The sequence below is a fragment of the Rhineura floridana genome, chromosome 6 (genome assembly GCF_030035675.1).
Source record: "Rhineura floridana isolate rRhiFlo1 chromosome 6, rRhiFlo1.hap2, whole genome shotgun sequence".
NCBI lineage: Eukaryota > Metazoa > Chordata > Lepidosauria > Squamata > Rhineuridae > Rhineura > Rhineura floridana.
Genome location: NC_084485.1, coordinates 83,268,403 through 83,287,488, shown reverse-complemented (window position 1 = coordinate 83,287,488; position 19,086 = coordinate 83,268,403). Strand labels below are relative to the sequence as shown.

Genomic DNA, 19,086 nt, shown 5'->3' with positions numbered 1-19,086 from the left:
ACTGGTAAGTGCCTATGGTAAGCTGTATTTAGGGACAGTAAGGGCAGCAAAAAACCAATATTTTGCTGCCACTATCGAATCATCACTCTGCCGCCCAGCAGAGCTCTTCAGAATTGTCCAGGGGCTATTACACTCTGGCCCCAGGGACATGGTAGAACCATCTGAGGCCCGTTGTAATGAATTTGCTAGGCACTTCCAGGATAGAATCTTTAGCATCCGCCAGGACTTAGACTCCAGTGTTATAGCAGATGAATCAAGCAAGGTATCCAGAGCACAACCTTGTCCCGATTTCTTGGATGAGTTTCAGTTGGTACAGCTTGAGGACATTGACAAGGTGCTTGGACAGGTTCGTGCAACCACTTCTGTGCAGGATCTTTGCCCTTCTTGGCTAATAAAAGCTAGTAGGGATGGAACAGCCGGCTGGACCAGGGAGGTGATTAATGCCTCTCTGAGAGAGGGGGTGGTCCCTGGCTGCCTGAAAGAGGCAGTAGTGAGACCACTCCTGAAGAGACCCTCCCTGGACCCAGAAAATCTTAATAACTATAGGCCAGTAGCAAATGTTCCATTCCTGGGCAAGGTCCTTGAACAGGTGGTGGCAGGCCAGCTCCAGACACTATTGGATGAGACCCATTATCTGGATCCATTTCAGTTGGGTTTCAGGCCTGGTTTTGGCATGGAAACAGCCTTGGTCGCCCTGTATGATGACCTTTGTCGGGAGAGAGACAGGGGGAGTGTGACTCTGCTGATTCTCCTTGATCTCTCAGCGGCTTTCGATACCATCAACCATGGTATCCTTCTGGGGAGACTGGCTGAGTTGGGAGTGGGAGGTACTGCATTGCAGTGGTTCTGCTCCTACTTGGCAGGTCGCCTCCAGAAGGTGGTGCTTGGGGGACATTGCTCGACACCCTGGACTCTCCAGTATGGGGTTCTGCAAGGGTCAGTTCTGTCCCCCATGCTGTTCAACATCTACATTATGCCGTCAGTATGCTGATGACATGCAGCTCTATTTCTCCTTTTCATCCTCTTCAGGTGAGGCTGTCAATGTGCTGAACCGGTGCCTGGCTGCAACAATGGACTGGATGAGGGCTAATAAAGTGAGGCTCAGTCCAGACAAGACTGAGATGCTGCTAGTGGGTGGTTCTTCTGACCAGATGGTGGATGTCTAACCTGTCCTGGATGGGGTTGCACTCCCCCTCAAGGAGAAGGTTCGTAGCTTGGGGGTTCTCCTAGAACCATCTCTGTCACTTGAGGCTCAGGTAGCCTCAGTGGCACGGAATGCCTTCTACCAACTTCGGTTGGTGGCCCAACTATGACCCTATCTGGAAAGGGATAACCTGGCTTCAGTTGTCCATGCTCTGGTAACCTCCAAATTAGATGACTGCAATGCACTCTACGTGGGGCTGCCTTTGAAGACGGTTTGGAAACTGCAGCTTGTGCAAAATGCAGCGGCCAGATTGGTAACAGGGACCAGACGGTCTGAACATATAAAACCGATTCTGGCTCGCTTGCACTGGCTGCCTTTATGTTTCTGAGCTCGATTCAAGGTGCTGGTTTTGACCTATAAAGCCTTACACAGTTTGGGACCACAATACCTGATGGAATGCCTCTCCCGATACAAACCCACCCGTACACTACGTTCAAGATCAAAGGCCCTCCTCCAGGTGCCTACTCCAAGAGAAGCTTGGAGGATGGCAACAAGGGAGAGGGCCTTCTCAGTGGTGCCCCCCAAATTATGGAATGATCTTGTTGACGAGGTGCACCTGGCGCCAACACTGTTATCTTTTTGGTGCCAGGTCAAGACTTTCCTCTTCTCCCAAGCATTTTAGCATGTGTTTTATACTGTTTAAATTTTTTAATTGTGTTTTAAATTGTTTTTATAAGATCTGTTTTAAATTGTATTTGTTTTAATGTTTTTAGTTACTGTAAACCGCCCAGAGAGCTTCGGCTATGGGGCGGTATACAAGTATAATAAAATAAATAAATAAATATTATATCCTGGTATACTGTTCTCCTCCAAGGGCACTCAGGATGACTTATGTGGACTATCTTATTTAATCGATCCAATAACTCTCTGAAGCAGAGTGAGAGATTGTAATGGTAACTGGCTGTTAAGTCAACCAGTGAGTTTCCTGCTTAGGGAATTGACTCCAGGTCTTTCAGTACCAACATAATGAATGAATTGTTTATTTCGGTCATAGACCAGCAGAGTACCAACATAATATCCAATATGCTGACAGGTTTATCATTGAAAAAAAACCTTTAAAAGTAACTGAAAATCAACATGCATTCACATTACAGAAAGGTCCTTGTTAAATTTTGTTTTATTTCAGTTAAGTTTCTTTCCACTTTAAAATTGTCATTTTTTAAAGAAACATTCTTAAAAAATTAGAGACTCGTGAGTTGTCATCAAGGCTGATGCAATAATGTAAAAAGGGCTTACAGGCCCTTATTGATTTGCATTGAGTGTTATATGGATGCCTCCACTGTAGTACAGTGGAGGATAATGATTATGGAAGCAGGAGGGTGATCAGTAGGCTATGGGGCAGCTCTTGATTGGACAACAGATGCACTTTGTCTTTCTTGTTCTCTGAGTCCTGCCTTTTTAAGTCAGAGGAAGAGAGGAGTGGCTACATACAAGGAGAGTTAGGCAAGTGGTAGAAGAAAAATAGTGGTTGAATTAAAACAGGAGGAAATGAGTGTTTGGGAGCAAATTAATTAAACGGGAAATTGATCAGAGGGATTTAATGCTTGTGGCTGCGATCCCACCTTGGCCTTGTATTTCATGGTCTTAGGGAAATCACTTGTGTGTCAAACTCGCTTGTCTTATGGAAAATAAATTTTGTGTTGTGATAGCCAATGTTAGGATGAGTGAGTCATTTGGGGTTCAGGCCACATCTCTGCTTTTTATTTCATTTAGTTCAGCATCCTGTTTCCAACAGTGACCAACCAAATGTCTCTGGGAATTCCTCAAGCAGATTATGAGATCAGCACAGTTAGCCCTGTTTATCTGTAGCATTTGGTATTTAGAGGTGTACTGCCTCTGAACATGAAATATTTATTTAGGTATCGTAGCTTAGGGGCAGGACTTCTGTCAGCAGAGCAGGAACTGAGCAAGCAGGAAAATGTTTTGTTGGGTAGAAGTGAACAAGGGGTATGTGGGAGTAGTTTGGAAGGAAACTTGTAATGCCCTTACTTTTGGAAGATACCAGCTGCCTCACATGGTATACACTACTCCAGCTGCCACCTACTTCAGTTGCATTACAGAGATGTGAAATGTTTTTCTTAGGGGGTCTTCGAAGTCTGACCATGTTAGAGGACAGAATGGGCAATTGTAACTATGTTCTTTAGTATAGTTATTTTAGTTGAAACTTTCCTACATATTAAGTGGCAGAAGTACTGAAGGAATGAATTGTGTTAGTGTGTGGTTTTTTTGCACCCCTAATTAGGTTCCAAGTTTAAAAACACCAGTCTGTCTGGTGTGAAGCATAAATTTGAGACAACCTGGCTCCATTCAGAAAGTTGATGCCTGGTCACTTTATTGGGTTCAGGCTTTGCTAATGTGAGACATCAAATAAGTTGGTTGCTTCAGCACCTTTTGTAATGTGAATTAATTTCCACCAAACTAGTTCACTATGTAGCGACAGGCTCTCTTTGAACCAAAATAGTAGGGGATATAGCAGATCACATCTTGGGATTGATTCCATCTGTGGGAGTGAGAAATATGATAGCACTGGATAGAACCAAGAATTCTCTTTTTGGAGCAACAGTGATAACTGGCAGAGGCTATGCATTTAAAATACTTTGCAAAAGGATAAGATGTAAAAAGATGCTGATACTTCACATCTGCAAAGCATTGTGAAAAGTGCTAATTCATGGGTGAAAGATATCCCTTTTCTTACAGAGAAAGGTGATAGGGAGACAAACTATCTGTAAATGATTTACCAAGCCAGTTGAATAGGTTAATACAGGGGTTGACACCCTTTGTGGACCAGCAGGCATATTTTGAATTTTGAGAAAGTCACCACACGGCTTCTGTGGCAGGGCAAGGCATAACACAACAGGGTTGCCATGGGGACATGGCATAACACAAAATAAGCATGCAGTCATAACTGCTCCTCCCACCCCTGCCCGACATCCTGTTTGTGGAGATCACACAATATTGATAGCTCTCTCTTGTGCACACACACATTTTGATGCTATTTAATAAAAGAGAGCACTCCCCAGTACCAGGAAAAATATTGCATCACACTCTCATGCACACACTTATTGCACACATACAGACCCCGTACACACATGCATCACTCACTCTCTCATATACACCACATATACATTTCTCCCTCCCTCTCTGCCCAAGTGTATCTCTCCTTCTCACTGACCACACGTTCATGCATCCCTGCATATCTCTCTATTCATATCACAGACCACACATAATAATATACCCTCCTTCCCTCTCCCAAGTGCATCTCTCCCTCTTTCACACATGGGTGTCCACAGGGATTTTTCCTGGGTGGGGGCAGGATTTTTCTAGGATGGAAAATTTTTTCAGGTGAGCGGCAGAGTAAAACAGAAAGGGTAGGGCAGGCTAATTTCTCACAAAGTGAGAAGAATGGTTTTTGTATGTTTGAGGTTCTAAAAATGCTAGCAACTTTTTAAAAAGTGAAAGTTGATAATCTGGGAATTATGGTTTATCTTGGAAGCACTAAATAAGGTCTTTGTGGGTGCCATGGCAGTGACCCCTGAGTTAGTAGTTGGATGGTCTTGCAAATCAATTGGCTACAATGCTTTCGGGGCAAGAACATAAAAGCCTTGCTGGATCAGGCCAAAGACCTATCTAGACTAGCATCCTGGTCCCACATGGCCAACCTGATGTCTGTGGGAAGCCTTCAAGCAGGACCTGAGTGCAACAGCGCTCTCTGAAAGTGGAGGTGGAAGATAGCCATCATGGCTAGTAGCCATTAGCCTTAGAACTCCTGTAGGCCACCTTTACAGCATTCATCCTAATTTGCTTGCACAAAGCTTATATGGTGGTTAGGCTATGCCTGGTCCATATTGAGCATTTATTTATAGGGCGGTTTATGCCAATGAGCATTCATCCAGACTTCCTTGTAGGGTGTTTACATGCCTTCCTGTTAGTCATTTGTTCACCTTAAATTTTTAATGCATTTCTCTGTCACACAAAAAGTCTGGGATTTTTAAAAGTGGATTTGTTGTGCTAGGGTGACAAAGCACTTTAATTCACTTTAATTGTGCAAACGCAAAGGTCAGTGCGTGCTTGAATCTCTCTCACAGAATACAGTCTGAAGGCTCTTTTATTTTCCATGAATTTGTCTAATCATTTTTTAAAAGCAACCCATCTTGGTGGCCATTACTACATCTTGTGGGAGCAAATTCCATAGCTTCATTTGCATGTTGTGTGAAGAAGTACTTCCTTTTACCTGACCTGAATCTTTCAACATTCAGCTTCATTGGGCGGCCCCAAGTTCTACTGCTATGAAAGAGGGAGGAAAATATCTATACATCTACTTTCTCCACTCTATGCATAATTTTACACACCTCTATCATGTCTTCCCCCACCACTTTATTTGCCTTCTCTCTAAATTAAAAGATGCAAGTATGGAATTAAATGGTGCTAAAGAAAAAATTCAACTGAGGTCAGTAGGGGTTGGCAGAGCAGTGTGGGTGGTGTGGCGTAGCTCACCTGGCTTCCCCATACCAAACATTGCTACTGGTTACCGAGAGGGGGAGGGACAAGGCCGTCAGGACCGTGGCTCAGTGCAGGCACAGTGGCAAGAGTGCTAGATTGGTTCTCTGCTGCACCCACACTTAACCAAATTCTCTGCTGCCTTGCCCTCCCTCTCGGCAACCGGCAGCGATGTGTGACGTTGTGAAGCTAGGTGAGCAGTGCCCCTCTGACACGTTACTGTATTATGTATTAACAATCTGTCATTTCTGAAGATGCCAGTCCAATGGATACACTATGCTATGAAAGGTGTGATACATATTGTTTTCTCATAGTGTTGCATGTCTTTATGTCTAGCTGGTACCTTTGGCCCAAATACAGACACTTTACTCTGCACCACGTTGTATTTAGATAACTTCTCATCCATAGTATTGCCATATTGTCTGTCATTATCCATGGGGTATATTGGGGGTCATCAACCTGGTGCCTGTGGGTGCCATCGTGCCTGTGAAGGCCTTCATTGGTGCCCACAAAAAGGGCCCTCAAACTCTCTAGCCTTTCTAGAAAGAAAGTTAGGCAAAATATGCAGGTATCCTTCAAAGTGATTTCTGTGAAATGAGGCAGCTTGGCTACTCTCACCTGTCAGCGTTTTTAACCAGTGAGTGAAGTCAGAGCTGGAACTGATAAGTGGGTTTTTGGACAGGAGGTAATAGGAATCTCTGGAGTTCTAAAGAGCTTCTATTTAACCTTTAGTGCACTTTTCCTGCTTCTGTCTTATAGCTTTGGCTTCTCCATAGTTTGTCCTTCCTTTTTACCTGTAGCAACCACAATGCATCTTTGCTGTAGTAGGTTCATCTGAGATCAAGTACTCTCTGTTAGTTCTTTCCTGCAAATACTACACAATAATACATAAAATATCTTAAAGAACCCCCTTCCCTGCAAAAAGCAAATGTGAAAACTGCAAAGAGGCCATGAGCATGTCTTCTGCTGTGCAGAAGCTGATGTTCAGACCCTCATTAGGAATTCACTGTATAGTTAACTTTAGGGTACAATGGTATACATTTCTACTTCATAAATAAGTATTTGTGTTTAATATGGCTTACTCCCAGGTAAGTGGATACAAAATGGCAGCATAGGCTTTGTTTTGGGACTGGCATTGGAGAACACAGGTTTCTTGTGCTTTTAACAGATCTATCACCACAGCCAGGACCAACATGACATAGCAGACTTTCCATGGTAAACATGAGGTTGTCCCAGGGATGGGGGAGAAAAATAGCAATGACTATACTCTGTGTTATGCCATGTTCTGTATGGCAGCCATGATATGCTTTGCCATACCTCACATAGCAGTTGTTTTGTGACTGGCGCCTTCAGCACTCTCTCAAAATTTGAAATGTGCCCCCAGTCCAAAAAGGTTGGCAACCTTGGGTATATGTGTTATTTCTGCCCTGTCATGGTTTCTGGTCAAGCCAGTTTTACAGATTTCTATAGCATTTGACTTCAAACTATACTTGGAAAAATCTGTAGCTAGCCCCCAGCAATGTGAATAGAATTGCTGCAATGGATGTGTGTCACTGTTGAAGGCAACTATTGGATCATGGCTGTGGCATCATTGCTAATGAGCATTGCACACTCACTCTGTGTCTAGAGCAGCATTTTAAAAAGAAATAGAAAACCTAGTAAGTGTGAATGATGAATATTTGGCAGGTGTTATTATGAAGGGTTTGGCATCTAATTGAAAGTATTGTAAAGAATGGGCATTGATTTAAGATGTGCTGATAACTAGGGTATATTTCATTAACACATTTTTTGCAAAATATGGCCCCTGCTGTTGTTCAGCAAGAAAGTGTAGGGAACATTGTTTTCCTAGAAATCTTTCAGACTCCGAAAAATTACATTCTCTGGGCAAATATTAACATGTTCAAACCTGCCTTTATCACTCTATAAAAGCAGTAAAATCTTGTTGAGGTTGATCCAAGACTTGATTTAATTTCATGATTTATTGGATAAAGATGCATACATTTGTGAAAGTACAGACATGTGCTGTTGTTCTGAGCTTGTATTCATGCTAGTGGAAGATGAGTAAGATGTGTCTTCGTGGTACTTTTCCATGTGCCAGAAGAATATATACAAATGTTATATTTACTACTTTTACACATTCTCCCTTCAAGAAACAGGCCAGTAGCTGGAGAGGTGATGGAATAGATTTAAGTCCTGTACTTTGATCCAAAGGAGTACATGCTGAGCAGCCAGGGCTATACTTGTGAAGCCCTTTAGAAAAATCTCTTTATCAGCTGTTGGGCAGGAAAAGAGAATGGGGAAGGAATCTAGCCTCTTGCATCTCCCCCACAAAACACCTGCTTGATGGATTTACAGCAAATTTCTCCATTTTTGAAAGGACCTATTTGCATGTAGCCCAGTTGTTGTATTGTTGAGGAGATTGGGAACTGTATACACAGAAACTGTTTTCATGCACAGTATCTGCTCCAGATACGGACACATGTGTGGAGGCTTGCTTCAGTACACATTATGCCCTACTTGGATGGGGTGCAGAGATCCAGCACATCTGAACTTAGCATTTTAAAATGTTGATATCTGAGTTCAGTTAGACACTTTGTGTGATGAGGAAATTTTTTATTTCATTTGTGAAACTTTTCCCCATGATGCATCCCAAAGCAATTTACAATAAAATATATATGTTAAACAGTTATATATAAAAACTTTTTTTTAAAAAAATATAAAAATAGTTTTAAGACGGCAAAAGCACATCTATAAAATCAGTTCAAGGGGTGTGTGTGTGAGGGAGGAGCATGTAGGTCAAAAGTTGCATCTTAAAGGGCCATTAAATGTACTTTATTGATACTTCAAATATTTTGGTTCAAAACCCTTTGGTATTGAGAACTCTTGTTAATTTTACATGCTGTTTAAATCTCATGGTGTACATCTTTAGTTTTATTCACTAAATATGTTAAACATGCTAAGTCAGATTCCAATTGACTTAGGGCCTGTCATTTTCCAGAAAAGTATCGGATTCAGACTTTTTTAAAAAATCTGCATCACTGATCATAGCCTGGGAGAGAAATTTGTAGAGCTGTACATTATCTACTGCCTTTTCATTTTGAATTGTGGTATTGCTAGTGTACTAATACAACAACTCATAAGCTTTTTAGTATTTCAGAGAATCATAGAACAGTAGAGATGGAAGACGCCTCTAAGGCCATCAAGCCCAACCCTCTGAGCAATGCAGGAATCCGAATCAAAGCATTCCTGACAGATGGCTGTCCAGCTGCCTCTTGAATGCCTCCAATGTCGGAGAGCCCACTACCGTAGGGCCCCACTTTGCAGCGCTCTGCTTTGCAGCGTTCCACCGATACAGCGGTTGTCAATTGCAGAAAGGCCCCACTCCTACGGCACTTGTTCCACTTTTATGGCGTTTTTCAGGTGTCAGACACCATTTTAGACAATGTTAGTCAATGTGTTCCGCTTTATGGCGGATTTCGCTTTACAGCGGCGGTCCGGAACAGAACCTGCCATATGAGCGGGGCCCTACTGTACCTCTCTAGGTAATTGATTCCATTGTCGTATGGCTCTAAACAGTTAGGAAGGTTTTCCTGATGTCCAGTTGAAATCTGGCTTCCTGCAACTTGAGCCTGTTATCCCAGAGCGCAGGACACAGAATGACCGAGAAGAGGTCCCGGCCCTTCTCTATGTGACAACCTAGTTGATGAGTTGCCTGCATGTATAGCTGTATCCAAAAAGACAGCATGCACATATACTTGGTGCACCTACTTTGGCATATTTGTACGTATACTCCTGTCTGTCTTTTCTTTTGCAAGCTAAATAACTGATTCTTGAAGACTTGATTTTGGTGTTCTCCCTGTAATACAAATTATTGATTTTGGTGTTACAGGTGTCTTTTTTTTCTGTTTTAATTGTGGCTTTTATATGATGCAGCCTGCTCTGGGATCTTCTAGTGAAGGGCAAGTAAGAAACACAGTAATACTACTACTGGTAGGCTCTCTGGCAGAGTAACTGCCACTGAACTTGCTAAAATTCACATCTTCCCATTGCCAAATCTATAGCTGTCTGTTCTGCTCTTAGTCTCTTTAACCTCATATCTTCCATTGGTACAGTTAATCATTATGTCCTGCTTTATACCCACCATGATTAGGTTTCAGTTTGTTCATTGTGTCTACTGGGCAAGCTCTTCTGTGTCCTTGTCCTCTATTGGGCTTCTTTTGGGCTCTGTTCCTGGTCCCTTGCTTTTGTTTCTACACTGTGTCCCTGGGTGATGTCATCAAACTCATAGCTTCACTGCCTCCTATATGCTGATAGCACTTGGCTTTATCCCAAACGTCCACCCAGTCCCACATCTCCAACTACGAGGGGTTTCATTTCCTCTTTTCTATTTTACTTAACAACAGTGGAATAATAGGATGTCAATCTGTTTTAATTGGTTTATTTTCCCTCTCTATGAAAAGTATAGTCAAAGAAAATAAATCTGAGAGTAAATTATTAGGAGAGACCTTCTGAAACCAGGGAATTCTTCCAGTTAATTTGGTCCTGATATTTTATTGTGTGCGTTCAGATCACAGAATAGAAATAACCATTTACTGAGTGCAGAGGTATATGTACTTAATGCAGAAAGCTGAATCATAAAATGTGTCCATACTACTAACTTGATTCCATATAATTTGTTTTTGAATTGATGGCATCAGAATTCAGCTTATGTTTGGTTGCCATGATGTTCTTTATCATACTAATGTAGCCCCAAACTCATGTAGTATCCATCAAGGTTGGTAACAAGAAGCATATACTGCTCCAAAGGTGAAGGGAAGGTTTTTGAGATAACTTACTCATTCTTAGCCTAGTGTGTTCCTTGCAAAAATAAGTCACAAATGGTATTTATGTTCACCTATGCAAACAAATATGCAACAGTTTAGTAGCCCATTTGTCCACACACATGAATGTTATGTGGTGTGTAGGTATATATATATATGTGTGTGTGTGTATATGTGGGTATGTGCCCAAATTTTGTAAATCTTCCTTCTCTGGTCACCTAGAGCTAATTCTTCCATGAACCAATTACAAAACTGGGATCAACCATTGTGCCCTTTTTCTCTTCACTCCCCCCCCCCAAATTGTGTAGCATTCTGATGAGAAGAGATTTGGGACAAGAAAATGGTTCAATTCTCTATCCTTTGTTTTTAGTATCCAGCCAGAGAGAAGAAAAACAAATGAGCACCTAGGATGTGAAAGATCTGCTCCTTTTTAAAGGAATCATATTGTTTGCAAGATGGATCGGAGTAAGCGAAATTCAATAGCAGGATTTCCACCACGCTTGGACCGTGTTGAAGACTTTGATGGGGGTGGCGGAGGTGATGGGACCGTGTCCCAGATGGGGAGAGTTTGGACTTCTTCTTACAGGGCCTTGATAAGTGCCTTTTCAAGACTTACACGACTTGATGACTTTTCTCGTGAGAAAATAGGATCTGGTTTCTTCTCTGAGGTGTTCAAGGTGAGTAAATTGACCTTAATTCTGCTCTATTCCTTGTTTTCAAATAGTAATTAGAACAAATTACAAATATTCTCTTCTTGTTGGCCTTGTAGAGCTTTTGACTGTACTTTGCCTAAGACAGTGGTTCCCAGCCTTTATGAGTACGGGACCCCCTTTGTAAGCTCAAAAAATTTCGTGACCCCCCGCCATGTTCCAAATACCCGTTCCTATAAAACATATCCAAATACCCGTTCCTATAAAAAGCTCCCCGCAGACAAGGTGGTGTTGCTTTCCTTTCCTCATGCAACAGTCCAATCAAATTGGTATCCCCCTCCCCCCGTCTGAAGATGTACAGGCATGTCTCCCAACATCAGTGGGTTACAGTGTTGGACTAAGATCCAGGTACAAATCCCCACCCAGCCATGAAGCCCACTGTGTGACGTTGGACCAGACACAGTCTCAGCCTCACACGGGTTGGTGTAAGGATAAAATGGAAAGGGGGAGGGACCCTGTGCACCACTTTGATCAACTTGGAGGAAAGATGGGATATAAATGCAATAATAATTAAACAAATAAGTATATTTCACCTGCAAGATGTGGACCTCAGCCTCAGCCAACCTGTTGAGCTTTTTAAAAAAGAAACAGTTATGAAGCAGCAGCAACGTGGTAGTGATGGGGATGCTAGATTGTGCACTGCAGACAATAGGGTGGAACATAAGAAGAGCCTGCTGGATCAGGCCAGTGGCCCATCTAGTCCAGCATCCTGTTCTCACAGTGGCTAACCAGGTGCCTGGCGATAGTTTAAGGAGGGGGGTTAGTACTTTTAGGCCTTGAGATGATCATCAGAACTGGTGACTCGGTTAGCATGCACTTGGGCAATGAGAGTGGAGCAGAAGAGAGATCAGTGTATGCACATGCACAAACACACACACCCTGCAAGCATCTGCAGGCGTGCATGCATTTGGGCATGTGGGAGGGGGGAAGCCCTCAACTGCCACAGCATCTTGGGGGCGGAGTGTAGGTGGAAGAAAGGGGACGCTGGTACACACACTTAGCCTCAGAGATGGGGGGCTGTCACACCACCACCTGGCTGACCACCTCTCTCACACTGGCCCCAGCACAGATCTCTCTTGAGCCCACCACTAGGTGCCACTACCTGACACACTGTAACACAATGCTGCCCTGAGACTTTGCCTTAGTCTCATTCTTTAGCAGACTGCTATTAAGTGTCTAGGTACACTTTCAGGCCACAACCCCTCTGTAAACTTCTGTCTTTAAAGTCTACAGCCCTGGGTTGCCTTGGATACCTGCTGCTGTTACACTAATCATTCACTGCTGCCACCATAAACGTTCTTCAACTTCTTAGTTTTACTTCATATACGTTAGCTCTAAAATCTGCCTCACTACCCACCTAAAAACACATCCACCCTGTTCAACTGTCTCTCTTCTCCCCCAACTCTCTGTCATTCTCACATATATATGTACAGATGCTCAGCCAATCACAACACAGCATTCTTCAACATTCCATCACATGTACTCCCAACTCACTCTACTCACCATATTTAACCTACAAAACCGATACTTACCATAAATATTGTACAAACATTATAGGGGCATCACAGGGGCAAGCAAATCCTGAGCTTCCTCACTGCTCCTTGGGTCCGTCTGGGCAAAGACAAGATCTGAGTGGACTCGCAAAATAAGAATAATTTTAAAAAGGAGGTGGCAGCGAAGCAGGAACCAAGAAAGGCAGGCAGGCTAGCTGCCAGGAAGGAAGGGGGAAAGCAGCCTTTCCTTGCAGCCTTGTTTCTTTTTTCTTCATGAAAAGCCCTCTGCTCTTGTTCTGAGTAAGGGCGTTGTCAGCAGCAGAAGTACAAGGAGACAGGAGTCGGTGATAGCAATCCCTTCTTCTTCCTAGTAGTGCCACCCTCAGCCTCCTTCAGCGTCTGCCATGTGTTTTATAGGCAGATGCCTGTCTTCGGTGCAGCTGAAAGCCAATCTGCCACTTCAGCAAAAGGCCTCCCCGCTCGTTTGGAGTAAGGGGGAGGTGTTGTCTGCAGTGGCAGAGGGGAGCAGACAGTGTCCAGGGAGTGAAGACTTTAAAAAAAAAAGTATTATTCATTTCTTTACTGTGCTGACCCCCTCTGGATTACTTTGTGGCCCCCCAGGGATCACGGCCCCCAGGTTGGGAACCACTGGCCTAGGATCACTGAATGACAGACACTCTTTGTTGTTGAGATCAGCAGAGGAGCCCTCTTGGTAGTTCTGCCACCCTTGGAAGCTCAGGTGGTGGTAGCAAGAAGAGGGCCTTCTTTGTGGCAGCCCCTAAGCTGTGGAACTCCCTCCCCATCAAGGTGCGTCTGGCAACTTCATAGTACAACTTTCAGCAATTGATGAAGACACATCTCTTTACCCTGGCCTTCGGCACCCGAGATGTATATTTTTGGACTCGCCCTGTTGTCTGTGTTGTTGTTGAGGTTGTTTTTAACTGTTTTAATTATGTGTTTTAAAATTGTTGGGTGAAAGGTGGGTAATAAATTCTGATGATGATGATAATAATAATTGCCTTGAATCATTAATTTATTTCCTGTAAGAGTGTACATAGGAAACTTAAAGTGCAATGAGATGAGACATTTAGTTGGCAGCTGAGTAGCTTCATATTAAATACATGTATACATTTAATATTTTAAGTCAGAAGGCTTGCAGAAATATATAAACTTTATTTAAATATTTGTCTTCTTTTTAGACTGAACCAAGGTGACTTGCAGGACAAAAAAATAAAATGTAATGAAAGTATTAAGGGTAATGAGACAATATAAAACCAGAGCACTACTAGTACCTGTGTAACAAATAATAAAAACATTTCCAAAAGAAAAAGTCCTTGCAATTGCTTTCTGAAGACACCTAATGTAGCATTTAGGTAGACTTCCTTCAACACAGAATTCCACAAACTAAGGGCTGCCAAAATATCGCCTGACAGTTACTCCCAGTTACTCAGGTTTACCAGGAATCGTGAGTGCAAAAAGGAATACGTTTGCCTTGCCACAGAGGTCAGAATAACAAAATATGGTAAGTGATACCAGTAGTTGCTTAAGACTCCTCACATGACGCTGTCTGAGAACTAATAAATGCACATCAAGGGGGACTCTGGATTTTAAGGGCAGGACTTAGGTATGGGGATTCACGCTTCTTACTGCTGCATCAGTTGTCTTAGTCCTTCAACAGTTAGACCTCAAAAGTGTACACCCAGTTTGATTCAGTGCATGTATAAGCTATTACAAGGCATCCAATCTAAAATATTTAAAATCTGAAGAGTACTATTTTGATTTTCTACAAGAGATAGAGATTAAACTTCAGCAGCTGGCAGTCCAAAAGAAAAAAAGTGTCTTTTCCTGTAAGGATCAGACTGAATTGGCAGCTAAGCTTGAGTTGCAGAGGTACACATCTTGCCCACTGAATCATGATCTTCAAGACATCTTTTTCCTGTTCCATAGTTTGGTACAGTTGCATCCCATTGTTGGACAGCCCCATGAAGGAGACAAATCTAACCTCCCTGGCCAAGTATAAGTTGAAAGACAAAAGTCACACTTACTGACCTTGTTACATTTGATAGACAAAGCACAAAACATTACATGATTGAGGTGACTTCCTGGGGAAATCAGTTGTTCTTGCAAACTTCCATTTTAGCTGACTCGATTAGTATTTTAAGCACCTTTAGTCTCTGGCCAGTCAGACAGAATTATTTGAAGTGTATCCCTTGCCAAGTTTTTAATGCGTATTTTTTCACCATGTTTTTAATGACAAGCAATGAAATTGCAGGACTTGGTCCATGGTATCAGTAACACACTAACCGCCCTGAACTTTCTCTGATCTTGTCCAGTGGCCTAGCAGTACGCATCAGCCAGGGGGTGGGGAGATGGGGATGGTACAGGCTAAGTACTTCATTTACATGGTCCACTGTTAATAGAGGGCAAGGAGCATAACAGCTTTTCTGCATGGCCGGTTTACTTACTCAAATATTGATTTACTGCAGACATTCCATATTTAAGCTCTGAACATACTGTTTTAATTGCCTTCCAATTTGTGTTGAAGCTTTTTGTAGTAGGTAGCTGTAGTGAAAATTACTCCTTAATCTAGGGCCTAGGCCTGTGTACTGTGCAGACTTTGGTCATGCAAAATTGTAATACTATGCTACTTTATAGATTAAAAAAAATCCTTAACTGCGTTTTACCCATATATAGAATTTATTGTGTACTACAGTTTTCTTGTTGCATTTAGAGATGGCAATATTTAAAGCAAGCAGTTGAAGAGGTGTAGATAATATGTATGGGGAGATCTTAATGTGGAGCTTTCAGTTTCCACATCAAAAGCCTTAAATGGCTGAGCTTAAAGAGATCTGCCATATGCCCAGTTTATTTCAAAGGAAAAACAAAAATGTTCAGAACAAGCAATGCTTTTCCATGTGTTTTTGATTCTGGATGTTCTGGGTCATACCCATGACAATAAAAGCCATCAGGGAAGTGCAATTTGTGTTTAGCAGTATTTTAGCCAGCAGTATTTTAGCTATCAGCATGTGTGCTTCTTTGTGAGGCTGCTTCTGCTTTCAGTTTTGTTTCAGGATCTCTTTTTTGTTAAAATAAACCTTACTAGGAATTCATTGCACAAAAACCTCACTACATACGCTTACCAGTTCTAAGCGCTAATCCTCTCCCCTCCATTTGTAACTGGACATCACAAATGACTCCAGCTGATTGACAGATGAGGGTGGTTTGAGAATAAATTGTTGGCATGTGTGCGTTGTTGTGTGAAACAGCATACATTACGTTGGAGTTAAGTTGAGCAAGAAACTTCTTCAGAGCATGTTAAGAGTCTTTATTGAAAGACATTAAGGCCAGAGGCTTAAGAGTAAATACATGTAGAGATTCTTCAGTCACCCCCCTTCTGGTACATCTCTCTCCATAGATAAACACAAAAGACAGCCTCTCAGCTCAGAGGCATAATTCAGAAGAAGACAACACATAGACTCTGTTAGAACTTTCCCAGTCGCTATCAGATGGCTACCATAGCAACGGCCCTGGCAGTCCGTTCCCAGACAGGGCATAGACTTAACTCCCCCTTAACCACAGTTACGTCTTCAAACTTGCAGGCTTCATGGAAAACAACTCGAGACAGTAATGCCTACTGGTCACCAGCCCAACATAAATGGCCCTCTAGGTCAAATTGGACCCCCCTGGTGGGCTGAGATTGGCCTTTGGTCTGGAGGTTCCCCACCCCTGCTCTAAGGAATCAACTTCGGTTGGGAATCAATGCACTTTGTGTGGATTTGTTTTATGTTCCAAATAAAGGTTATTTAACTTGACTCTTGGCAGGTTGCTTTTGAAATATGAGATAAAAGCAAGTAAAATCTTAAACATTTGCAATGTCATAGAGTCTGTCCCAGTTGGGTATAGTTCAAAGGTAATGCATTGCATAGTGGATGTACAGGACAGAGCCATAATCTTTTAACAATGGTGAATTCACAACTTTAAAGAAAAGCAACTTGCTGTAATCACAGTGAAAGAACATTGTGAATATATCATTTAGGAAATGTGATGCAAGTTTAAAATTATTAGGAATTATTAAAATGACTGGGGGGGAAACACTAATATGAGAACTCAGAATACAGAGAGGCTAACATGGTCAAATTATAAGTTCAACCTGGCCTGATAATTTTAGATTTCATTGTGTATTCTTTTGTTTATTACTTCCTCCAGAAGTCCACATTTTGCTTACATTCTGAAGAGAAGAGTTGGTAGCCTTGTATTGTCTGTGTTATATTTTGGATCAGAGCTGCTAATGGAGGGTAGGAAGAAGAGGTGGAACATGAGGCAGTTGATATATGAAGTTTATTGATGTAAACTTCCTGCATCCACAGCACGTTCCATGCTACTTGTGCAAGTTCATGTGATTTGGTTCCAAAACGTTAAAAGTAGTGTTTCCCTTTTAAGTTCAACTTACTAAAAGGGGCATTTTTCTGAGGGCTATTTGTTGTGTTGACCAATACATATAAGGGAAATGCTTTTCTGTTTACCTCAATGTTTCCAGGCATCCTATTTCTTCATTATTTTTAAATAGCAAGTAATTTCCCCCGTTTGTTGCTGTGGAAGCCTCTGCTGGTGATTTACAAGTTATGTGCTTATCTTTACACTCTCCCTGACTTGTATAAGTGTAACCTTCTAAATTAATTTAGTTTAGTGTAAAAAATTGAGCAAGTGCTTCATTGTGGCTTTTTGAAACCATAATGGAGATGCTAGACTGCGGTCCCCAGAATAGATTTCTTGATCAGGCATTGATCTTAGGATTCCCCCCAAGGGAATTGCTCCATAATTGCATGTTTATGTTGTGTACCATCAATTTTAGTTAAATATAGCATTGTACCAATTAACAAAATCCACTGGTGAATGAAATTAAATATATAGTAGGCTTCCATTGAAATTCCTTATCTAAAAATGCAGCCATGATCATTTCCCTCCTAATTTGATGCAACCACTTGATTCATTTTTTTACAGCAAAGTTTGTGGAAACAAAATATGCCAATACTTGATAAAACTTTTTGTGATGCCAGGACTCATAAAACCCACGGAAGGATTTTTACTAGTTTGGTATGCAGCTGTCCCATATAACTTCTACCTGGTTGGATTCAGATTTGTGTGAGCAGAAGTCCACACTGCTCGTACAAAGCATCCCAGCCCCTTCCTGAGACACCTACAACTTTCAGAAGCAGGTTTCAGGGAGCTATATTAGGGAAAGAAGTTGGTAAATCTTTATTCTGCAAATGGACCTCTGGATACAACTCAATTACAAAAAAATAAATTTATACCTGTCTTTCTACCAATAGATGCACAAGCTAGACAACAAATAACCATTTCTAGACAATGTGACTGATCACTCTAGGCTAGGCAGTGGATGTATTTTTTTTTAGGTGGATGGATATTCCAGTGATACACAGTAGTTGCTTTGATATTTTAATGAGAGCATTTTAAATTTTAGACCTCCCCAAGCTATCTGAGGGGAGGAATCTTTCACAGTATTTTCCTTAAATTACACGACCACTTGCCTGGATGCAAATAAGCCTGATAGACAGTGTATTCTGGATCCACTCTGACGCAGTGATCACTTACTCATGACACAAATTGTTGGATTTACTGAGCAAGGCTATACAGGGATGGCTTACATTTGTTTGGGCTTCAAGACTGACAGTCATCCTAACAGCGCTGCCACTCTCACTTTGCATAGGTATGAGAGAATTCTCGGTGTGTGTACATGATCTGCCAGGTTAAAAGGACCAATTAAGGATGCCTTGCCTGAGGGCCTCCAAGATCCTAGAACCAAGCTGGCTGCAATAGTATGCATTTCTCCCTGTGATACAAGTTCCATTTGAAATCAATGGGACTTCTATGTGAACAAGCATTGGTCAAACCCCACAGTGCTTCAGGATTGTGGCCATAACTTATTTTAAAATACATTATTTTAGTGCTAGTACAGAAGGCTGTTGTGAAATTTTAACAGGTTCATCTGTCCATAGTCGTATTACAGATCTTGTGGGATTTGCACTGGCTGCTTATTTGTTACCAGGCTCAGTTTAAGATGTTAGTACTGAAGTTTGAAGACCAGAACAGCCTGGGACCCAGCTATCTGCAAAGCACCTTCTGTATAAACTAGCCTGGGCCCTGCAATTGGCAGTGGGATTGCTTCCCATTGTCGTCCAAGTGAGTTTAACCTGCTGGGTGATGACACAGCATAGGGCCTTCTCTCCTGTGTCTTCCTTGCTTTGGAATTCCCTTCCCTGGAGGTGTGGATACCGGGGAACTTAATGGGTTTCTGCCGTCAAGTAAAAACATTTCTGTATTGTCAGCAGCACATTTGACAA

The 19,086-nt window shown here is 42.0% G+C and overlaps 1 protein-coding gene across 5 annotated transcripts in view; it reads left to right on the top strand.

Moving 5' to 3' along the window:
* TESK2 (testis associated actin remodelling kinase 2) overlaps window positions 1–19,086 on the top strand; it is a 106,560-nt gene that overhangs the window by 32,606 nt on the left and 54,868 nt on the right. For 3 of the 5 annotated variants that reach the window (XM_061632763.1, XM_061632764.1, XM_061632762.1), the window contains exon 2: window positions 10,892–11,198. The exons of the other annotated variants lie outside the window; for them this stretch is intronic. In XM_061632763.1, the coding sequence (XP_061488747.1) occupies window positions 10,977–11,198 (222 nt within the window). In that variant the 5' untranslated portion in view covers window positions 10,892–10,976. The remainder of the gene's footprint in view (window positions 1–10,891; window positions 11,199–19,086) is intronic. 5 annotated transcript variants of the gene reach the window in all.